The sequence below is a fragment of the Phaethon lepturus genome, unplaced genomic scaffold (genome assembly GCF_000687285.1).
Source record: "Phaethon lepturus isolate BGI_N335 unplaced genomic scaffold, ASM68728v1 scaffold48320, whole genome shotgun sequence".
Taxonomy (NCBI): domain Eukaryota; kingdom Metazoa; phylum Chordata; class Aves; order Phaethontiformes; family Phaethontidae; genus Phaethon; species Phaethon lepturus.
Window position 1 is genome coordinate 42,774 of NW_010513524.1, and position 25,051 is coordinate 67,824.

At 41.5% G+C, this 25,051-nt stretch overlaps 1 protein-coding gene across 1 annotated transcript in view; it reads left to right on the plus strand.

Annotated features, from left to right (window-relative positions):
- Positions 1–24,401, plus strand: part of TENM1 (teneurin transmembrane protein 1) — a gene marked incomplete at its 5' end in the record, with an annotated part of 66,247 nt that extends 41,846 nt beyond the window's left edge. Inside the window, 8 exons of the mRNA XM_010290255.1 lie at positions 353–863; positions 5,901–6,073; positions 8,389–8,624; positions 14,679–14,975; positions 19,051–19,438; positions 20,119–21,339; positions 21,832–21,974; positions 23,449–24,401. Of these exons, the coding sequence (XP_010288557.1) occupies positions 353–863; positions 5,901–6,073; positions 8,389–8,624; positions 14,679–14,975; positions 19,051–19,438; positions 20,119–21,339; positions 21,832–21,974; positions 23,449–24,207 (3,728 nt within the window). The remainder of the gene's footprint in view (positions 1–352; positions 864–5,900; positions 6,074–8,388; positions 8,625–14,678; positions 14,976–19,050; positions 19,439–20,118; positions 21,340–21,831; positions 21,975–23,448) is intronic.
- Between the last annotated feature and the right edge of the window lie 650 nt (positions 24,402–25,051).

Here is a 25,051-nt window from a genome sequence, read left to right on the forward strand (position 1 = left end):
TATTCATAACATGATTCTACCTTAACTACATGCCAACAGACAAATAGGAGGGAATGAAACTTCAGGTATCATGGTTTTTTTCTTTCACAATTTTGCCATTAATGCTTTCCAGAGCAGCAGGGTTTTGGCCTTAGCAAAAATGGTGTAAATTAGATAATTTATATTCTTGTTTGTCTTCATTGAGACTGATTTAGAATTGCGCCAACCATAGATAATATGGATTTAATTAGTTGGAAGAAGATACTGTTTTATTGACCTGTAAATGATACTGAGGAGAAGCAGTGTGTCAGGCTATGCGGATCAGCTTAAATATGGACATTACAGATTACTGAAATTACCATTTCTCCTCCAGGTGATGGTGGATATGCCAAAGATGCAAAGCTCAAAGCACCCTCTTCTCTAGCAGTCTCTCCTGATGACACACTGTACATTGCAGACCTTGGCAACGTTCGCATCCGTGCGGTCAGCCGGAACAAGGCTCACCTCAGTGACACCAATATGTATGAGATTGCTTCGCCAGCTGACCAAGAACTGTATCAGTTCACCATCAACGGCACCCACCTGCACACGCTGAACCTCATCACGAGGGACTACATTTACAATTTCACCTACAGCGGGGAAGGGGATATCGGCACCATCACCAGCAGCAATGGGAATTCGGTTCACATCCGCAGAGACACGAGTGGGCTGCCCCTGTGGGTCGTGGTGCCGGGGGGCCAGGTGTACTGGCTGACAATAAGCAGCAATGGGGTTCTGAAAAGAGTTTATGCCCAAGGCTACAACCTGGCTCTGATGACATATCCTGGAAACACGGGGCTTTTAGCAACCAAAAGCGATGAAAATGGATGGACAACAGTTTATGAGTAAGTCCATGACATTAAATGCCTGATGTAAGGAACCCTATTTTAAATGAACATTGAAATGTTTTTAGTCAGTTCTAGTAATGTAAAAAGACGCTCTGCTACTAACACAGCATGAGAAAGGACAAGTAGTGCTGTTGCACAAGCTTTTACAATGGAACACTACCATTCTTTAAGTGCCGAAGCCTGTCATATGTAAAAGCTCGTACATAGTGCCCATTAAGTGTAGCAGAAACTGCCTGAAATTATACTTCATTTGCACGTTATCACTGTGAACCTGTTTCTCTAAATGAAAATATAATTGTGTAATCCTTTGTAACTAAAGACATAGAGGCAAGTTATGATATGAATCAATAATTTGCAAAATCCTTGAGGAAGGCAAAAAGAGGAAAATTAGCAGAGAGTGTTGCAAAGGAAATTGAGAACCTCAGTGGAAGGAGTATTCAAAGACAAGAGTGGACTTGTTTCTATCAGCCGGGGAAGAGGATATATAATAACAGAAGGATATGTAATAGCAAAAGGCTGTATGTAAGGGGAGTAGGAATGGCCTTGTAAGCAAGATGTTCAGGAGATTTTTGATGCAGTCAGAACATCCCAATCCGGTCCCAGAGAGAGAACAACCCAAGAGAAAGTTCATTTGTGATTTATAAAAAGGTGCGATGCATCAGGATTTCTCATTATTTATAATTAATTGTCATAATCCTTGTTTGAGGATGTGACAAGTGATGGATGGAAATCATATGTTAACACTGCAATATTTTTTCAAGAATCTTCAAGAAGGGTAATAATGCTTGCTTTCCGTGGAGCATAGGAGTTCATGGTCAAAAACTCAAACGAAAAACCATCCAGGTGAGATGTGAACAGAAAGCACACTGAGGAGAATTCAGTTACTGCATAAGTTACCTGGGGAGGTAGTTGAGTCACCATCATTACAGGTTTTTAGAATTATATTTTCTTAAAATGGAAGTAGGATAAAAGCAGAGAAAACTTCTGCCTAGTGCGTGGGATTTTTTATTCAAGGGGATGTTTTTCCATCCTCCCCTCTATTTTTTTTTGCCAAAGACTAAAGTGATAGGGTGGACATAAGTATAAACCATTAGAGAGAGCCATTTTTTAAGTATGCAGAAAAACAAAACTTTACAAGACCTTCCTGGTTCAGTTATCATTATCAGGCATCTCTTGATACAAATTTAAATTATCTTGCAACAAGACAAAGTTCATTGTTGTCCTGGTGCTGTTTAAACACTGATCTGAGTGTTACCTTTTATAAGCAGAACTGACTTACATATGCTTGTTTGTAATAATTTCAACACTGAGAGTGATCCATTTAAATCCCTACTTGAGGATGGCATCAATCCAGACCATGGACCAATGACACTTTCAAAAAGCCTTTAAGCTCCAGGTCATGCCTATTACTTCTTAAAATGCTGAACACCATGAATTGTTGCAGGGCCTTGATTGTTAAGAGCATGTTAGAGCAGATTATTTTTAGTCGTGTGCTTCTCAATCTTGGTACTCTTCCTTTGTCCCATTGGCTTCGAGTGTAAACCATTTCAGACAATTATTGTCTGGTCCCGCTGTCTTCTGGCAGGTTGTTCGTTAAAGTGTGACTCAAGTAGAGTAAGGTCTTTTAAAGGACTTCACCTGTTTGCAAGAGCCTCCCATTGTATGTAAAACAGATTTTTTCACAAAGAGATACCTGTGCCTTGAAAGCATTGATATGATGTATATGCTTAACACAAAGAAATTTTGCTAAATTATAAGCTTTTCATACTTTCACAGCGTTAACTGCAGGCTGGGTAACACTGTTCTCACTGACGCTTTGAGTTGTCCAGGCTTTGCACGACCATGCACTTCTGCCAGTCTAGATTAGTCAGTAGAAATTAACAGAATTACAGTTGTTAGCATTACAAAAACAACAGCAGAATTAAATAGTGAAGTCACGTCGTTAATATTTACGTTCAGTCCAATATTTTAAGTCATCTTCATCATATGTTACAAATTCCTGAATGACTGATACACAGAATGGCACCCAATCTGCTGCAGGCAGTTGACTAAAATCAGCGCTGTGCTGAGTAGGTGTGCTTTCAGAAGATGCTGGTCACCTTCTGCCATAAATAGGTCATGGGGCATGATAGTCCTTAGTTGTCCTTTAACCAGACATTATTTTCCAGTCAGGTCACATTCTGAACTGACACCCGATTTCAGTTTGAAAATTAGATTTTTTTGAAGGGGTTACTTATATGTGAATTGCTTCCGAGTCCTCTATGAACATCGTATTGCAGCTAAGAGAATGATCATATGAGCAACTTTCAAATTGCTTGGAATCATCTTCTCTGTTTAAGCTAGTTTTGCATTCACATCCAGAAGTTCAACCCATGGCACTGTCAAGCTGAAATAGGGACGAGTTTGTTTAACAACACGTACCACACATACTTGGGAATATGAGCAAAGATAATGAACTGTTCAGAACATCTACCTATATGTCAGATTCACTCATAGAGGGAAATTATTAAGAGGTAGAAAACCACCTACAAAAGTACTTGTCATCCATCTACTCTAATCTGATGGAATGGAAGCACTGAAAGAGCTCTTGCATAAAATTATAGCTAATGTACAATTTTCACTCATCTAGATTTTTTTAATATTGTATCATTAAAGCTGTAAAAGGGGAGGGGGAGCACTGGGCCTCTATTAAATCAAGGACAAGAAAACACCTGCAAGAAACAACTCTCTGAAAAAATTAATTAGACCGCTTTCCCTTTGAAATGATATAACTCTTAACTGTGCTACGCATAGAAATTCAAATGGATTGTGAAGCTATATCCCCAAGTGGGCGTTTCAAATATTGGTGAGCACTTCCTCATGTGAGTACTGAAATCAGTGCAATTATTTGCATGATTAAATGGTCACTGACATGATTAACAGTGGCATAACTGGGCCCCAAATTAACATTAAGAAATATGTCATGATTCTGCCCCTATTAGTATGGGTAGGACATTGCTCTGCAGGAATTGAGTCCCAGTGTGCTACTATTCATCACGTGAAAGGTGGCAGAACCTGTCCTCGGAGGGCTGAGTTTCTTGGAGCAATCTGGAATAAAAAAACCCCTTTAGATGGTCACGATGTGGAATCGTTACTGAGACACTAACCTGCATGTTCTCCTTGAAGTCAGTGGAACCATCTACATGAGTAAGGGTCCACTGGCGTGTGCTCTAGTCTCATTGTAATTCAGTACTTAGCTGGCCCGCTGTCCAGTTTATCCCGTTTTCAGCTACTCACAGGGAGTTCTGTATCTCATCAGCAGCACCATCAGCAGCAAAACTGGATCCCTAGCAAAGATGGGTCCCGAGTCTTGCGCACAAGTACATTGCAATAAACTGGCTACATTTATGCCATAAAAATGCATGATTTGGGGATTTTTCTATGGTATGGTAGAAAATCCAAATAACCTAGCAAGCTGTCATATCTGTTTGATCAAGCAGCAAATGAAATATAACTGCCCAATGTTCGTGGAGTTTTCTAATGATGAAGAGTAGTGATCGGAGTCGAGTTTAATCGCTGGGTGTGGCACCCAGTCAATGTGCACAGAGCCGGCGTAAGGGTGGAATGTAAATAAATCGTGTGCTGTATGTGAGGGCAGCAGGAGGTGAAAGAGAGAGAGATCATATTGTATTTAACATTTGATTAATTTCTTTGTCAAAAAACGCAAGACGGTCACTAGTTCATTCTCCAGTGCGTCGTTTGAATAGAACAGCTGTTCTATTTTCCTTTTTATATTGGGGGGAAGAGAAAAATTCATTATTTTTTTCACCAACACTTCTTGTGAGACAGAGATTTTGTCTGACTAATTAGGGGGAAATAAAGATCCTAAGGAAATTATGCCACCACATTAAAGTGAAGGACATAGCCAGATCGTCTGCTGATGTGAGTTGGAAGAGCTCCATTGGAGGCAGCAGAGCTTTGCCTGTTGATACACCAGCTGAGGATGCATTTTGTGAATAAGAGGAGACAGTTAATAAAACATGAAAACTTAATTGTGCTCCCCTACCTACACAAATAGGCTTCCATTTTATGAACATGAGTAGGTTTGACTCATGCAAATACATCAGCATTATCAGTGAGATATCTTGGATGAATAAAAATATGTTAGCATCAATAAGGTTTTTAAGATGGAAGTCAGTAATATGAAACAATATCAAGCACCAAGCACTGTTGTGCATTGTTTTCCATGTGAACCATCAGAAAGAACAAATATATCTGTAGAACTGAAAAGACCCCTTAGAAACACTGCTCTAGAGCTTTTAAATTAATTATTGACTTTTTCACAACATGGCCGATTCACATGAAGTACCTTAAACGAAAAGAGTTTCTTTAGCACTGATGAAATTTAGGTGAACTAAAATGTGGTGCTCTAGATTCTGGTGCCGTTACTTGTGATGAGAAGTTCCTGAGTGGGAAACGTAACACAAGGGTAAAAACTATGTAGGCAACTTAATCGCTGCAGATTTCAATCTAATTTTATCGCTATTGTTACGCTTTACGTCCCTTTTTTAAATTCACCATTCATATTATGTGCTTCGCACATCAGCAACAAAAGGCAGTTTTTGAGGGTTGCAGAATCTAAGAATTGGTTTTATTTAAACTTACGGGTAAGAAAACGCCTTTTCGTGGGTGAGTTGGTTTCCTGTATGCCGAGTGACCTCCAGCGGCCACCCTCCTGTGTCACATCCCAGCGGGTTAAACCCCGGGCGTCTGTGCGCAGCGCGGAAACATCTGGCAGAAGCTGAATGATGCAGATAGTATCTCATACTATTCCCAGTTACATTTTATCCAGCACCACTGAAAGAGAGTCTAAGCAGGAATTCGGATTAGGGAATGAATGCATTCTGAGTGAATAAGTAGACCAATTCTTACCTTTTTACTTACTGCACAGTGTTGCCAATGCTTCTTACTTTCTTCCCTTTCTTTTATCTTTCGGGAGTATCTACAAGACAATAGTGATGTATTTTCATGGCTCTTTAACATCATGTCTTTCAGGTATGACTCCGATGGCCATCTGACCAACGCGACCTTCCCGACCGGGGAAGTCAGCAGCTTCCACAGTGATGTTGAAAAACTGACACGAGTGGAACTTGATACTTCAAACAGAGAGAACGTGATCACAGCCACAAATTTCTCAGCTACTTCTACAATATATACTTTAAAACAAGGTAATTAAAGCATTTCTGTTGTTTCTTTGCTGATCATTACGTTTCAATCCCTAGACATTATTGCATTCTTAACTGTTTGACAAAAAAAGACATTAGAATTAGTCCATTTGTTTCTTCCTTGCTTCAGTACAAATAGCTAGATACTACTTACAATTCTCCTGGGGTACCAATTAGAAACAAACCACAAGTGAATTCTTTTCCTCCTAGAAGAGTCCCGTGGATAGATTCTAGTTATTGAAATCTCCAGGCTTTGCGTGCTACTTTCTACTTCAGTATCTGGAGGACTTAGACTGACCTATAATACACTGAGCTTTCTTATTCCAAGAAATACTGCCCAGAAGAATGACACGCTCCACTGACATTTTAGCACTGAAATTCCTTGTTTGGCCAGTGCTGTGAATTCTTTGTGATAGTGCTGTGTCCTGGTGACAGTGCTCGTAGAAAGGAGGAAAGCATGATCCACCTTTGCTGGTGACTGCCTTGGGGATGAGATTTTTGACTCAACCCCTGTAGGCACCACAGTATTTCCCTGGCAATATCCTGTATCCCGAGAAGAATTTACTCTCTGCCTAATGGAAGTGCCCCAGTGTACTCCTCCAGATTTTGCAGACTCATCACCAAAATTCTGGTCTTATATAGTTTAATCGATCTAGGGTATTTTCTCTTTGTTGATTTTTTTTTGTTGTCAGTGGATTGTTCAGGCTTTGAGAAGCAGGTGCTCAGAAATGGGTCTCTGATTTCCTTCCAGGTCTGCTGTAGAAAAGCTTTGCAACTCTGAGCAAATCACAGAACTTTTTTTCCTTTCAGCTTTTGATTTCTAAGAAAAAAATAGGAAGAACTCACCTCACAAGATACTCACTCATTCCTCTTCACTATTGCATTGCAGAGAGAGCACTGAATAAGTGGAAATAATTATATTATATTGTTGTATCACCTGTTAGGCTTTGTCCAAGTGCCCCCATCTGCTCTCTGCTTCATCTACTGCCTGCCGGATTGCATGGCTGTCCTTAAATCTGAAACTCCTCAAAGTTCGTACATTACCAAATTCTGTCTCAGGAAAGTGCTAGCACACTGGGATGTGATACAACAGAAACGAACTGCTGTAGTTGTTACTATACCTGTCATATTTATGAATTCATATCATTTGCATATTTCAGCATCTCTGTGAAACTGTCACGACGCACTCTGTGAACCAGATATGGTATCCTTACCTCTGAGTCACAAAGTCTCCGTTAATGTAATGCCTGTTATCTTCACTTTGTGACACATCCAACTATTTTCCACATATCCACGTCTCAGGAGCTGGACCGGTTACTTCTGTGTGACCAGCTTAAAAAAAAAGGATGCTTTTCATAGTCCCTAGCTGGTATGAATTCAGTTACATTTTAAGGGTGAGACTTCGGTGTTGTCTTTTAGCGCTAAATGTTCAGGCTCGTGATCGAGTTGCCTGCTGGCAGCTGAGCCACGAGAACCTCCTGCGTGCACGTCCCCAGCCTGACCAAGGGCCAGGCGACGCGGCACAGCTCTCGGCACGGGAGGCATTGCGGCGCAGAGGCGGGAGAGGGGCAGCGGGCAGTGGCTCTGTGCCTTCGCATCGTTTCAGCGGAGAGCTGCTCTGGACCCTCTGCGCGCTTCTGCCGTCTTGAGGAGGGGGAGCAGGCTGTGCTAGGTAATCCCAGCTGCCCTCAGCAGCCCTCGGGGCGCGGTCCGGAGCCTCTGGAGCTCCTCACTCTGCCACTGTTGCTGACCCAGTCGTTTTTGTGCCAACAGCACTTCCCAGTGGGTCACTTCCACCAGGCTCGTGGCTACCGTCGCTGTGCCTCTACCTCAGGGTCCTGCTGCTAATGGGGAAGAGGAGAAGGTTTTAGTACAGTGATACAGGGAAAAGGGACGGAATGGGAGACTGGCCATCATCGCAGGCATTTTGAAGACAGCTTTCATGCTCAACCTCAGATACTCATTGCAGTCGTTCAAGCAGTACGCTATCCTGTTAACAGATTCCAACGTGCTAGAATCATCAGAGTATCCGTGGTCGAAACCCAGCCTATGGGTTTACACACTTTTAAGCTGAAAGCAAAAACTCTTTACTCCTGCTGCAGGAAATCCTCACAATGGAGATCATCAGGCCAAATGTAATAAAAAGCTCTTTAGACATGGGAAGGCCTGGAAGTTATAGGTTGCAAAAATCACACTGTATGTTCAGCTGTCTGTAACCTAGGGACAAAGCAAGCCCTATTGCACCTAACATCTGCTTCGTAAATCTGGAGATCTGAAATTTTCTCTGTTCCCTGTTTTTGGTTGTTGTTTTTTGACAGATAACACGCAGAATATCTACCGGGTCAGCCCAGATGGGTCTCTGAGAGTCACCTTTGCCAGCGGAATGGAAATCACGCTTAACACGGAGCCTCATATTCTAGCAGGGGTTGTCAGCCCCACTTTAGGGAAGTGCAATATCTCCCTTCCTGGAGAGCATAACTCAAATCTCATTGAATGGAGGCAAAGGAGGGAGCAGACCAAAGGCAATATCTCCACATTTGAGAGAAGGCTAAGGGTAAGGCTTCCTCTTGTGTAAAGTGCAGTGTTCCCTTTGAAAGCCATTGAAGTAAAATCATGCTGAAATGTTCTACTTTGTTAAGAAGAGCAATGGAAAGTTTGTATCAATGGTGGGCCCCAGCCATGAATTTCAAAACCAAACTCCTCCAACAGTCACAGGGATGTTTGATCTCTGCTTGATTTTGATTGTGAGACTTGACCTCAAGACATAATTACTTTTTTCCTACCTCTTCTTTTTCAACTAAGAACTTAATTATGGCTATGGAAGAAGCTGTGAGCAAAGGACGATGCGTAGTTACTCTGGCACAGCAGCAGAGTTGGAGCCACATTCTGCCTCTCTCGGATCTATCAACCCTCTTTCTTCTGGGGGAAATAACAGGTGCCAGCCTCTGCCTGGGGCAGAGGGTCTCGCAGGGCACACCTTGGGTGTCCTGGCCAGGGTGATGTAGGACCTCCCTGTGTACCCAGACAGGATGTGTATTCCACCCTCTGCCCCCTCAAACGCTCTCAAACCCCCTCACTCCCTCTGGCTGGGCGACACTAGGGCTCTCGTAAAGGATTGCTTTAACGTTGCATCTATAGTTTATTTTTATCTGTGAGGAGAACTCGCAGGTTACAATGACAGATGGTCAACATTCAGCATTTAATTAGGCAACACTAAGGCTCAAAGAGACTGCTACCTTGCAGAACAGGTTTTTTATGAAATCCGTTCTGTTTTTCACATGAATACCCCTTAAAATGCCTGTACCAGTAGTACGACTGGGAATTTTAGCCTTAAAAATATTGCATTATTAACTACAACCTTTCTGGATGGGTATTCTCTCTGAAAGGTACATCTGTTAGCTCTGAAAATATATAGATGATTATTAAAATCTCTAGATTGTATTTTGGTTATGAGAGACTATGTATTTTTTAGAAGTGTATCATCGATTTGGTTTTCAACTGCTCTGATCAATCAAAAATGCAAGACTCGGCTGATCTGGCCAGACTGGCCACTGCATGTGAAACACGTGTTTGAAAGGACATCTTTCAGATTTGGGAGTCACAGCTACTTTATTAGGATCTTGCAAGTGGGGAAAAGCTTCATTTCGTTTTTCTTGCCCGTCTTCTGACTGTCTCCTCTCTAGCACAGTGGGAGTCCTCATAGCCCTGTCTAGGGAGGCAGCTGTACTTACTGCAGTGGCAAACGTGTGTTTAGATGGCAGGATCCAAACGATGGCCCCCATGGCTCAAGTTACCTAATCGATTTTTGTGTGATTTTGTGCTTAAGTAACTGTATGGCTCATTTTTCTTTAAAGATCTTATGCAATAAAATCTTAAACAGAAGGGATGTAGTCAGTCATCTATTCTGCTTACATTGCCAGGGCCAAGTTGTTCATGACAGTTACATTTAATACAAGTACTTCATCCTGCACAATTTTCCTATTATGCAGTTTATATTTTCTGTAGTTGAAATTGATTGCAGGTTCTTTTAACTCATTTTCACTTGCTTCTGTATGATCCTTAATATTGCCTGCCAAAAAAGGGAGGAAAGTCACAAATTGGTCAGGATTAAATGGATTCTGGATGGAGGCATAAAATGTTCATTGAAATACTGCTACAGTGAAGCTACCCAGAGCTCAGCTGACTGACCTGCCTCTGGACCAGTCTGCTGGTGCACCGAAGCACTTCTGTACTCCTCTTTCTCCTCCTTCACCTTCATCCAGTGAGAGGATGGAAGGTGAAGGTGAAGTGTAAGAATGATTTCGATGTGCTACTGTCTTATATTCTCTGTCCTTCCAAAAGTATTAGCATCACAGGAGCTGACCATTGCGTTGTTATTTCGGTAAATTGTGTCTTTTTATACCTACCCAAGATCAAGGGGGCTTATGGGTTGTCCCTGCCTGCTCAGAAGGACAAGTCAGCTGCCTGTATTACAGTGTTTTCCCCTCCCTTGAGTTTACTGAGCTCTAGGACCATATGTCTGAGGGCTGTCAGGGCAAGGCTGGAGGGAACCTGTTGGGACAGCACATTAAATGAGGATTTGATAGTGGAAAGAAGGAGAAATATAGGATAAACCATGTAAACAGACACAAGAGAAAGAGACAAATGGATTATATCGAGGCTGTTATTGCCAATAAGAACGACTTTGGAGGGTAGGTGAAATATATGGATCCTGGAGTTCAGCTTTAGCACCAAGAACTTTGCATGGGATGCTGATGGAGAGGGGAGTCGGTGGAGGGGGAAGGAGCTGGAACAGTGCAGCTGGCAAGGAGGGCAAAGGAGCAGCAGAATTTACCTAGAGACAGCTATCTTTCCTTGGTGACTAAAGGAAATATGCAGGACAGCAGGAGCAAAAATACCATCATATAGTGTGTTCAAAGCAGTATGCCAAATAATGAAAGAGATTTAGGGCTTACTGTTGACAGATCCTTGAGTACTGCCGGGGAAAAAAATGTCGCATCATTAGAAGCCCTTATGCTGGGTGATGTTCTGGTGAGACCTGCTAAAAACTTCCAGTGAATTACATTTTAAAAAGAAAGTTTTTAAACAGTTAATATGCCATGACTGGCATAATAGGAAGTGTGTTAGAAAGCTTGCAATGTAGGGCAGAAAGAACTATGCTGAACTTTGAAAATACATGTAAAGAAAAGCTCTGGGGATTGGACCAGTTCTCAACGGAAATGAACAGACTTGCCAGAGCAAGTTAAAGTTAAAGCAAGTTAAAGAAAAGCAACAGCACAATGGAAGAGTTTTCTGAGGAAAAAACAGCATAAAAATGAGGTTTAAAGACATTACTTGGAGATCAGTCCTGATACTGTCACTGAAACAAATGGCTTTGAGTGCTAAGAGGTATAAATTAGAAAGCAGGTAACTGGGGATGAGGTAAAGGATGACCTAGTTGAGAAGAAGAAAGCTGTTCCTTCTCTGCCTGGTCCTAACATTTTTAATTCTTAATCACAATTAGCAACCCACTTGACAGCATGTCACTCTATTAGTGTTATTTCCAGTTTTGAAAAGAGGCCACTGTTAGCACGTTCTGAATAATGCTGTAAATGTTATGTTTTAAAAAGTGGGATTTTTGCACGGTACGAATTCCCTGCTCTAGAAATAGAGCAGAAGTGAGTAAGTTACCTGAAAGTCTAGAACAGACATCTAACTTTAATCTCGGTATCTAAATCAATGTGGGAAACAGGAATTAATCACAGGTTTCCTTTAAGTGCAGAACTGCCTGCCCTGGCGCTTCCTGAAAGTATATAAAACCATCTGTAGACATGTATGCATTTTATATTAATAATAAATCTATGTACAATCAGGCGTTTTAACATCAATCTTAATCTAGCAAGACTACTTTTTTATCAATTGAACTGCTATTTTAATTGACTTCTAAAAATGAAGCAAAGGCTGTTGTTAAAACCAATAAGCATGATGCATAGTAATATACTGATTAGAATGCAGCTCTGTTCCCTCCTGCCTTTTGCATAAGTTAGAGGAACTTGGCATTGGATGCAGTCCAGGTTTTATAACTGAATAACTACAAAATTGAAAATTGAATGCTTGGCCAGTCTTATTTATTTTTGCTTTCTTTCTTTTTTTAATAACAGAAAAGGAAGTAACTCACTGGCCTCAATTCAAAAGTCCTTCAGATACCGGCTTTGACAGCTATGTTTATAATTGCATTTAGCAAATGATCTCCCTTTATTCACCAGTCTTACAGCAAGTTCTCATGATAGGACCAAATCCTCTGCCAGTATGTATCTGTTTACACTGACTCAAATCAAAACACAGAGAAGGAACTAATACAGTCATCTCATCTGATTTACACGTTGTAGACAGTTTAGGTTTGAGAATGAAAGTCAAGAGAAGCACACATTTATGTGCGCACATTTTCACGCCGCAAAATTTCTAGCTATAAAACTAAAGGAAGTAGAGTCAACGGATGTTTAAAAATATATAATAAATATATCCTTTTATGCACTGACATTGTTATTGAAGTCACCTGAATTTTCACCCTGTTTTCATCAGCTGAAATTCTGACCTGGCATTGCTTTCAGAAACCGTTTTTCCCTGGCTTGTAACAGAACGCACGAGCTCCAGCCTCGCACAGGGCTCCTTACTACATTATGTGCACGTTGGAGAAGTCGTTTTTAAGAATCCAGCGGAATTTGCAATCACATCTTCAGTGACAATGTTGAAATGAGACCTGCTGCCCATGTGTCATCCTCTCTTGCCTTGAGAAGGGTGTTAAATTTAACTTAAATCTAATACAAGAAAGTAAACAAACGAGACGTTAAATGTGGCATATAAGGGAAGTAATGGCATCCACCCAAACCTTATTTTAACTCTGTAAGCTTTCAAATACTGCTGCTGTCCACTTCGCTGCTAATTCTGCCTCTGGTTTTCATTCTTATTTTTTGTATCATCCCTGAAATTTAGATTACAAGCAATTTGTATTCAAGACTTTCCTTTCTCCTAACTGCAGTAATAATAATAATAATAGTAATAAGAACATCAAATATGTACATAGACAGTAAATGAGGATGAGCTAGGGTATATCCCCTGCTTGCTTTTCAGTTATTTTACCACCAAGAGGGTTTGTTTTCAGAAATTGCAAGAAGTTTGCAAAGATATATATTATTATAAACTTAATCCATCAGACTGTAAACAAGCAAATATAGTTGAACTAAGCATCACATTTTACTTGGGCTCCTTAACTATCATTAGAGCATAAATCATAATAGTTACAGCAGTCTACGGGGGTATGTAGGTATTTTACAGCTATTGTAAATTAACACTATTAAAACTAGACGTGTGTGTGTATAAAACCCCAGGAATGGTAGTCGAAGAAAGAACACCAGCTTCTAGATTTTCAAATTATTTTGTATCTAAAAACAGAAAGGGGCAAGGGAAAAAATGTTCTTTCTAATCACTACCACCATATGATCCCAGCTCGAGTTATTATGCTTAACCATTTACTTAACGGCTCTGCCTCCGGGTCCAGGTGAGGAGCGAGCACGGCGCTGTGCCCTGAGCTAGCACCTGCACTGACATCACCTCTGCTGTAAGGAATTTATTAATTGGAATAGATTAATACAAATGATTAGATAAAATGCAGTAGATTAATACAATGAGCGCGTTGAGCATTGATCTGAAAAAGATGAGTCCATGAACAATGTCTTACGGTTCCCTACGTTATATATCTCTGATTTAAATGGAGTTTAATAGTGATTGCCCGGTGACTGACGTAAGGAGGAAGACCATGAAAGCACTGGATAAATATATTTTGTCTTTATGAATCTGGCTCGGCTTTGAACTTGATGTCAAACTGAAAATTGGGCTGCCCCTCTGCCTTTTCCTGTTGGACCATGAATGTTAAGAGATCGTAGCACAGTCGCTCTGTTAGTCTGTCGGACACAGCGAGTTTAACAAGTGTTGCAGGTCCTGAATGTGGTGAGAGAGCTGCAACAAGGAATGCGGCTGGCACCAGGCACCGCTGCTGCTGGCTTTCACGAGCTCTGGGAGCGGGCTGGTTTTGTGAAGAGGGATGAGGATGCTGGTGAGCAGGCTCCTCGGGAGCTGCCGGCACAGCTCTTCCCTTCGTGGCATCCGTACGCAGCCTGGCGTGGGCTATCCCAGAGCAGTAGCTGACCTGTCAACATTAACGGAGCTTCGGAGAGAGGATGCGGCGTAGGGTGCCTTTCTTAATTTGTGGGCTTATCTGCACATCTTTGGCTGGAATCAAAAAGTCCATCCACAGAGAGATGAAAGTTGAGAAGAAGGAAGAAAGAAGAAAACTTAGGAAAAGATGAGAGCAGAGGTGAGGCTTTAGCACATGGAAATAGGAAGCATCCTGTAATTACAAAGTATAATAACACTGAATGCAAGCGGTATTTTGTTTCTTGGTCCTCCTGTTTCTCATCTGGATATTTGTCTATTTTCTTGTCTTTAATAAGGCCTGAATTCTCCATCCTAATGTTGAACCATTGCATATTTTTATTCCAGCTGACACAGAAGTGTTCGTGTTGTCTGTAAGACGCATTGTTTTCTTACCGTACTGTATCTTTGTGTTTAGGCCCACAACAGAAACCTGCTCTCCATTGATTTCGATCATGTAACCAGAACAGGAAAGATTTATGATGATCATCGAAAATTCACTCTTCGGATTATGTATGACCAGACAGGACGCCCAATTTTATGGTCACCCATCAGCAAGTACAATGAGGTCAATATCACTTATTCACATTCTGGATTAGTCACCTATATCCAAAGAGGAACCTGGACTGAGAAAATGGAGTATGATCCAAGTGGGAACATCATTTCCAGAACATGGGCAGATGGTAAAATATGGAGTTACACGTATTTAGAAAAGGTAAGTCATTTAAAATGCGGATTGTTGTACCAAAGCAAAAATATTTGTTTTGATCTAGATACTATATTCTGAACTATGTTATAATGCTACCTCTTGCAAGAGTGTTTAAGACTTCTTAAACAGAAAATGCCTAAAATTACATAACTAGATAAAAATGTGTCTGGACATGCTTAGACCTACATGTGACCTGTTCAAACCTGGCATAGGTTAGTTGTGAAGAAAGTTATCAGCACCTCAGATTTGTTTAATTAATAGGTGAAAATGACTTCTTGGTCTCAGTCTAAGTTCAAGTGAACAAAGGGCACTCTCACTGTTGAAAAATCTGTTGCTACTCTGTATAACATAGTCAAAAATATAACAGTCACTGAAAGGGAACTTTTTTCTCCCCACAAACACAGTTCTTTTTAGCCAAAATTATGAGCCAGTTGAGTACAAGCTTGTACCCATTCAGTGCTGCGCTGTAAAAAAGGGATTGATCCTGTGAGGAGACAGATTGCTTCAGTATTTATGAGGGCCATTTGCGGGGGGGCAGAAATTAATATGACATGAGTTAGTGCTCTGCTTTTATAGTGACTTCATGTCTAAATTGCCTGAGTATTGTAATTTTCATTTATGTCTATAGGTAATGGTCACAAAATGGGGGAATAAGTGTTGTACAGACTAAGGAAGAACAGCATCTCCTTCATCTGTAGAAGCATCTCATTTGGTCTTGTCTCTCAAAACCAAAAAGCCAATCCGTATTTTAAAGTTTTCAGAGTTTAGTGTGAAATTGTATTCAAATAATAGCGTCCTTTTAAACTTTTCTTGTTAAAGTTTGCAGAACATTTTCTCTGAACCTGTTAACCACAGGGAAAGGCCAGGAGGGGGCGGGTGAGGTAGAACTGATAGGGGGTATTACACGCAGGAATTCCAATGACTTTGAAGTTATTTATATATTAAAAAGTCAAACGTGTAGTTTTAAGATAGACTTTGTTGTACTTATTTTGAATGTACTTAAGCTTGATCCTCAAAAAACTTAAACCTAACCCAGAGTAAAAAACAATTTATACTGAAGAGTGCATAAAAATGTGATTCCTTCCTTGTCTGCAATGCGGTATATGGTTCTCACACGAGTTAAAAAGATTGACAAACCCTAGAAGCTTCAGAAGTTTGGTTCAGATAAATTTGTCAGGGCTTCTTTTGTCTGTATGCACTTCTGCAAATTGCACGTAAACAGGCATTTAGTACAGCTTTCAAATATTTAGGCGATGTGCCTTTTGGAGAAATCTTTTTTTTTTTCTTTGAGCCTAACGGGCTGTAATTTTGGAAAGATGTATGCTTCTTATCTTTCCAAACCACTTTGTCTGGTCTTAGTTTATGATGAGCTTATAAATAAAGTCATATCACTTAAAACTGTTATTCTGGAATGCTACACAAGTGGCCAAATCCTGATCTTATTGAAGCAAATGGCAAAAGCTTACTGGTTCAGGTAGCAGCAGGCTTGGGTTATGCTATAACTTGTCATTAAAATTATTGAAAGTCATATACACCGTGGACATGATCTCCCAGCTATTTAATGTACTTCAATCACTGTTTCTTCCTTGTGCCAAAGAAAGATGAATTCATTGTCAAAATTAGACATTGAAATATCATTTTGTGGCTCCATTAAAGTCACTAACTCGTCGTGTTAATTATGTAATTATTGCTAAAGGTTGTCTGAAACCTCATAAGGCCCAATGATTCCTTTTATCAAAAAATCAATTATATAGTTTGCTTCCAATTCATAGTTATTTGATTCTTCATTTTTAGCACTTGATGAGTTAATTGTACATGTTCAAAAATGTCTACCCCTTCCAAAATTAGCTCCAATAATTTCGGTTTTAAAAAGCACCATGATCATAGCACTGTAAATGATTTTTACTGATGAGATTCAGTTCTTCCTGTTTTGGTCACTTCCCTCAATTAGTTAATGGTGTTATAAAATCCCCTGAATACTCCAAGCTTGCTTCCAAACTCCTGCCGTTTACCACCAGACAAAAGAGATGAGCAGTTGCGTGTGTATGTTGGACAGAAATGACATCTAGTGGTGATGCTCAGCATTTCCGTGTATTCCCAGTGGAGCTCCCAGTAATTGCCACTGGCTGTTTGTCTCAATATACGACGCGGCATCAATCATTACGTGGTTGACCAGGCTCTGGTTGCTTTTGTAAAATGACAGCTTTTTGGATGTTTTATGAGCTCTGAAATCCTTTAAAACAATTAGAACCCAATTTGTGCAAAGAGTTGAAAAATCTATTGTAATATTATTAGGATGAATTGGGAATTAATTTTTTTTCTCTTTATGGTAGCCTCTAATAGGCCAGAGAGGATACGAAGTCTCCAACCTTTGTACTGTCTATCCTTTTACTATCCTGGACAAAAGTCGAAAAGCCACAAAGTACTGTAAAAATGGCACACGGGGACACTAAAGTTACATTAGAGATGTTTCTGATCTTGTTATTCATCCTCTGTCAATGGCAGACAGCTTAAAAACTGGCCCAGGAGCAGTATAGAGAGAGAGGCGTCACATCAGTGCGAGGAGAGAGTTCAGCCGGTGGTTTACTGCAGACTGGGGACTCTTGACTGAAGGTGAAAACAAAATAAACGCTGGGCGTGTCAGAAACGCTCGGCAGACCAGCAGTAAGGCGATCCGAAAAAGCTCGGTGTAGAGGTCTGTCGTCACCCGTTGGCGGAGGGTGACTTGCGAGCGGCATATGTCGATGCTCTCTGGCTTGTGTAGAGGGGACAGATGTCTTTCACCAAGGGCAGGAAGAAATACATCTTGGGAGGGCGGGGGGCCGGGCGTGCAGAGAGGATGGCCAAGGCTTCGCCTACCTTTGGTCCTTTGAATAAGCACTTGGGTTATTTGTCAGAGCAAGGTGGCTCTGGGCCAATGTTACTTAACGCATTGCAGGGCTGAGCTCTCGGTGTTTTCTTCCCAGAGAAGATTTTTGAGCTCAGAGGGGAAAAAAAGCCTTTTTTTCTGATTCCTTTCCCCCATGCTCTATAAAAAAGCAGTCACACTGTTCTTCGTAAGACTTTGTGTTGCATGATGTCTCAATCCTACAGAAGCCTGACAAATTCGCTTATGTGCCTGGTAGGTTTGGGCTGGGAGCGGAACTGTGCAGTGTCAGCGCTCCGTCTCGGCTCCCACAGCGCGGCAAGGATGCGCAGCGCTCCGCTCCAGCCCAGCCACTTACTGGAGCTGGGGGAAGGCTACAAAGTTCCCCTTCACATTTTTACTCTGTGCTTTCGTTATGCTTGTTTCACCAGCGGGCTTGTAGTCTGTGACAGTGTGACTTTGCACATGACTGCTGAAAAGGTTTACAGAACCCAGCGTCAAATTTGCACCAAAAAGAGTCTGCCGTGCTTGCACATTGATCTGCCAAACAAACAAACAGATTTCATTGACCAGCCCCAATTCACCAACACAGGGCACATATCAAGTACCTGTGTAGAAATTACATTCTTTGTAAACATTAAAAAACAGATAAAAGTAGTCACGCCGAAGAACCTGCAGACTGTTTTCATCCATCTGTAAGCATGGAGATACTGTGACCTCTGGGGCAACGTGCATTTAATAGAAGACATACAGAGAAGGGGGTGGGTGTGCGACAGAGATATGCAGAGTGCCAGTGAAAGCTAAACACCTTGTACACACCATTGAAAGTTTCCCCTTCCCACCTCCTCTAGAAACATCTGCTGGTGCAGATGCTCTGCCTGTGTGTGAGGAAGAGGTTCCCTCTGGTTTTGCTTCCTGGGAGGATGACCTAAATATTTCCAAGCAACATAGCAAGTCAGCATGAGGCTGAAACGCTACTGAGCGCCACATCTGCCTTCCAGTTTGGAGGTCCTTATTATTATTCTCCTCCTGTTTTGTACCACCTTGCTGGCCAGGTCTCCTGGAGCTGAAAGCTTCACTTGGAATTGTACGCAGCGAGAGCGAACTACAAGAGCGGGTGGTTGTTTCGGCATTTCCTTAACCTTCAGGCGCTCGCTAGATGAATAATCATTTGCTTGATCAGCCGCTTACACTGCCATTCCTGTTTGATTGCAGTCCGTGATGCTCCTGTTGCACAGCCAGCGCCGCTACATCTTTGAGTACGACCAGTCCGACTACCTGCTGTCGGTCACCATGCCGAGCATGGTGCGCCACGCCTTGCAAACCATGCTGTCCGTCGGGTACTACCGCAACATCTATACCCCTCCGGACAGCAGTGCGGCTTTCATCCAGGACGTCACCAGAGACGGTCGGCTTCTGCAAACATTATATCCTGGGACGGGACGCAGAGTCCTTTACAAATACACCAAACAATCCCGACTTTCCGAGATTCTTTATGATACTACACAAGTCACGTTCACCTACGAGGAATCTTCTGGGGTTATCAAAACAATACATTTAATGCATGACGGGTTCATCTGTACCATCAGATACAGGCAGACAGGTTTGTGTAAACGTGACTACTTTGCTAAAGTTTTGGCCCTGATCCTGTGCATACCTGGCATGAAATTCCTTTATTTTTATGGCTATGGGTTGTTATGTTTTACGTTTCAATAGAAAATATGTCTGCTGTATGTGTCTATGTCTGTGTCCATAGGCATTTATAGCTGTCCCATTTGGAATACAGTTTTCTTTTTATTGCTTGGTATGGAATAGCTCTTATAATGTTGGATTGGTTTTATTCCACTGTATGGATATTTACTAACTACTAAATCAAGTTGTTTTATTGTTTGTATTTTCAAGTTTCCCTGCTTATACCATAATATAACATAAATTCAAAAGGACTGTTTATATGAGAAAGGAAATCACCATGTAAAATAAATTCAGTTTAGAATTATCTTGTAACTAAATAGAAATCATAATTATGAATAAAATAGGATTCATTTAAACAAATGCTAATAAAATATAAATATTTGGTAGAGCAAGCATTAATAAAGGCTTGCGAGAGAATAATCTAACGTATTCTTAGTTAATGGTACTCTCTGAGACAGTTAAGTAGCAATAAGGCTCAAGGGTATATTTGAGTTCATTGTTTGTCTGTGCTAGATCTGTAGAATAAGTATACTGTGGACATAATTCATTATTTTTCTTGCTTTTCCTCTTTCCCCTATTTGTTTTGGACAGGTCCGCTTATTGGTCGCCAAATCTTCAGGTTTAGTGAAGAAGGGCTTGTAAACGCCAGATTTGACTACAGCTATAACAACTTCCGTGTCACGAGCATGCAGGCCATGATAAACGAGACGCCTCTTCCCATAGATCTGTACCGTTACGTCGATGTCTCTGGCAGGACTGAACAATTTGGGAAATTCAGTGTAATTAATTATGATTTAAACCAAGTTATAACCACCACTGTGATGAAACATACCAAAATTTTTAGTGCTAATGGCCAGGTGATTGAAGTACAATATGAAATTCTCAAGTCTATCGCTTACTGGATGACCATCCAGTATGATAATATGGGTCGTATGGTGATCTGTGATATACGCGTAGGTGTAGATGCCAACATAACAAGATATTTTTATGAATATGACGCTGATGGTCAACTTCAGACTGTGTCTGTGAATGATAAAACCCAGTGGCGCTACAGCTATGACCTTAATGGCAACATCAACTTGCTGAGCCATGGAAACAGTGCGCGCCTCACTCCTCTGAGATACGATCTGAGAGATCGCATTACCAGACTTGGAGAAATTCAATATAAAATGGACGAAGATGGTTTTCTCAGGCAAAGAGGCAATGAGATCTTTGAGTATAACTCTAACGGTCTGCTGAACAAAGCGTACAACAAAGTGTCTGGCTGGACTGTGCAATACTGCTATGATGGTCTTGGAAGACGAGTTGCAAGCAAATCAAGCCTAGGACAGCACCTACAGTTCTTCTATGCTGATCTCTCCAACCCAATAAGAGTTACTCACTTGTACAATCATACTAGCTTGGAAATAACATCCCTATATTATGATCTTCAAGGTCATCTCATTGCAATGGAACTAAGCAGCGGAGAAGAATATTACGTTGCTTGTGATAACACTGGAACACCTCTAGCTGTATTTAGCAGTCGGGGCCAAGTCATAAAAGAAATTTTGTACACTCCATATGGAGAGATCTACCAGGACACTAATCCAGATTTCCAGGTTATCATTGGTTTTCATGGAGGGCTCTATGATTCTCTTACTAAATTAGTTCATCTGGGTCAGCGGGACTATGATGTCATTGCTGGGCGGTGGACGACACCAAATCATCATATATGGAAACACCTGAATACTGTCCCACAACCATTTAATCTCTACTCATTTGAAAATAATTACCCAGTTGGCAGAATCCAAGATGTCACTAAGTATACCACAGGTAAAAGTAACATGTTTCTCACGAAAATACAACTTTTGATCAAATTCTGGTGTGGATTCAAGGCTCCGGAAATCTTTTGCGTACATCCAAAGTTACTATTTGGCTCTAATCTTACACATATTAAAGTCATTTCTTTAATAGCTATCATCTTACTGAGCTTGATCTGTTTTCTATAGCCTTTATGGTAACCAAGAAAATAATTAATAGTAGTTTCTGCTGCTTTTCTAAGTGCTAAAATTAGGGGAAGAATGGAAGCAGCTTAATTTGAATTATTTCCATTATAAATAGATAGAAGGTACGCTATTGATTTGAGCATAGCTATGCTTTGTAATCGAATAGTTGGTTTGCTACAATAAATGCTGTAACCAGCACTGAAAACATGAATTGATGTGAAATCATTATTTCTGCGTAGCTGGGATTTCTGCAGACTACCCTCACTTTTTTTTTAGGTTTTACCTGCCTTATTGCCAACGTCCTTTTCTTGTTTTGTAGACATTGGAAGTTGGCTAGAGCTGTTTGGTTTCCAGCTGCACAACGTACTGCCTGGATTCCCAAAACCAGAGATAGAAGCTTTGGAGACAACATACGAACTTCTACAGCTTCAAACAAAAACTCACGAGTGGGATCCTGGAAAGGTTAGCAAAAACCCTGTTCAGCTGCTTCTAATACTAAATTAAGGAATTTGATTAGAAAATGTTGGAGACCGAGGAAACAATGTGGCTGTATCTTTCAACATAATAGGCAAGGCAAATAGTCTAACAATGCTAGGAACTTTAATGTTGTCACATTATATACAGGTATCAGAGCAGAGGAGAGTTTTAAGGAGAAGCTTTCAGGAACACAGTGAAGAAACATTGCAGCTGTTTGCAGAGAAACCATCCAAATTTGAGGGGCAGGATAGGCAAAAGGATAAAGGTGTTTGAAAATTGAAAAAGCTACCAAAAATTACGTGGGAATAAAAAATTAAAACCACAGATTTTCATCTTTGTTAGCAAAGATGCCACAAGAGATGCAAAATCACCGAGGTTATAAACAAGCTTTACTAGACTGCACCTCTGTATAATTATTGCGGGAAAACAGAAACGTTGCTATGGATTTCTAGGGGTATCTGTAAAACTCAACCTTGCTCCAGGGCTTATTTTCAGTAAAGAGGAGCCATGCAGCAGCTATCAGGGTCTAGCAGTCAATGTAACTGCAACAGGACCAATTACCGATACTCTGAGCAGGTGTTCATGTGTTGCATTTGACCATACGAGCATATCTTAACAAATAGGTTTTTGCAAAGATGAGAGAGAAAAGATGCCATTCCTCTGATGTAGTCAGGAAAAGGAAGTATAAAATGCTGTCAGTTCACGTTAATAGCATTTAACACGCTTCTTTTCCCATGCACAAATGACTGTTCAAAGTGCAGAGGGCTGGAAGGTCAAAGCTCGTTCCAGGTATAGGAGCACGTCCATGTAAAATCGCCACTGAGATACCAAATAAGCTACTACAAGGACACAGAGAAAGGGTAGTGATAGGTATAGTGTTAGAAGGCAAGTAGATGGTTGGAGTGGGGGTTTTTTAGCCTCAATGGGGAGCAGGATCTACCGATCCAACGTACTTGCGTGGTTACTGTTGTTCTAGTGTCTTAAGACCTTCACAGCCTGCTTTCCTTAAAGAATGGGCTACAAAAACTGTTATTGCTATTTTACAGAAGTCACAATTAGACACACAGACTAAGTGTGGGATCGTGTGAGAGAGTACAGCTTTGAGTTCAGCTTTCCCCACGCTTAAAAGTTGAAAACTTGAAAAAGTTGAAAGCCATTAGAGTAACAGTTTGAAGAGGGGAGGAAGAACAAAAAAGAAAGAATAAATACGAAAATAGCATTTGTGTTAAACACGTTTTCCATTTGTTTTCTAGAAACTAAAGAGTCTAAGAGACAGAAAGCAGTATCTTAGGTGACTGGACAGCCTGTGTGAGTACCCAGGCTCTGTAGGTGTGCACGGTATTTTACAAACAAATTGAAGATCCATTCTAAGCAATTAAGAGATTAGTAGTGTCTGTGAGACATTATCATGAACTGAAGATGCCTCTCCTGCAAACTTTATCGGTATTTTATTTTCCAGACTATCCTTGGTATTCAGTGTGAGCTACAAAAGCAACTCCGAAACTTTATATCCTTGGATCAACTCCCTATGACACCCAGATACAGTGATGGCAAGTGCTATGAGGGAGTGAAGCAACCGAGGTTTGCAGCTGTTCCTTCAGTGTTTGGAAAAGGCATCAAATTCGCTATAAAGGATGGTATGGTGACAGCTGACATTATAGGCGTGGCTAATGAGGACAGCCGGCGCATCGCTGCCATCCTCAACAACGCTCACTATCTGGAGAACCTGCATTTCACCATAGAGGGTCGAGACACACATTACTTCATCAAGCTGGGGTCTTTGGAAGAAGATTTGGCCCTCATCGGCAACACCGGAGGGCGACGCATCTTGGAGAATGGCGTCAACGTCACAGTGTCGCAAATGACTTCTGTGATCAACGGGAGGACTAGACGCTTTGCTGACATCCAGCTCCAGCACGGCGCGCTGTGCTTTAACGTTCGCTATGGAACAACGGTGGAAGAAGAAAAGAACCATGTCTTAGAGATAGCCAGGCAGAGAGCCGTGGCTCAGGCCTGGACTAAGGAGCAGAGGCGGCTGCAGGAAGGGGAAGAAGGTATTAGGGCATGGACAGATGGAGAGAAACAGCAGCTTTTAAGCACTGGGCGGGTACAAGGCTACGATGGATATTTTGTTTTATCTGTGGAGCAGTATCTCGAACTTTCTGACAGTGCCAATAATATTCACTTTATGAGACAGAGTGAAATAGGCAGAAGGTAACAAAGAAAATCTCTGCCTTTGCGTCACCAAAGACTGCCTGTTTTTAAACGTAAAACGGTTTATTGTATTGGTTTTTCTAGATCAGAACTCTGTATATATAAACATAGAGGAAAAAACATATCCAACTGCCTTTAAATGTGACAGAAGATGGTATTTTAATATTGTTCGTTTAACTCTTTGAGAGATGACAGTGACAATTTTTAGTTCTTGTGTGGCACGTATTCAAAAATTTCAGAAGCAGAGTCCTGAGAGCTGAGCGGCGCGACCTGCGCGCGAGGTGCCCGGGGTGACACCGCGCATCCCTGCGGGGTGGGGGAGAGCGCAGCGTGCTCTGCCTCCTCCTAAAGAAACACGACTCTTTTGTTGTTGTTGATTTAATAATTCACCAGTTGTTTAAAAGGTTACAGAGCCTGATCCTGCAACCCGTGTTTCCTGGGTAGTTTTTACCCCGGGGAGATCTCCCGTAAGTTCAAGGGATTGCGTACAGAAACCAGACTGCGTGTGGAAACTTCGTAGTCGCTCACCCACCCCGCACGTGTCACTCCTCACAGCTGTGATCCAAGGGATTTTCTTACCTGGGCAGACCGACTCGTATCGGATGCGGTGCGGAAAGGCTGGCCCGTATGGCCTTGGGCTTCGCTCGGCCGTAGCCACCTTTCAGCCGCGCAGTGATGAACGCCATGTTGCGTCTGCTTTTGTACGTGGGGGCCTCTCTCCCGAGGTTTCGCTCGGCACTGGGCTATGCTGGAGTCCGGCAGCACACCTAGAGCTGCCCGTCTTCCTGGCGGAGGGGTGCGGGGTGGCACCGCACCGCCGGGCTTCAGCCAGGCATCAGAGGTGGCCA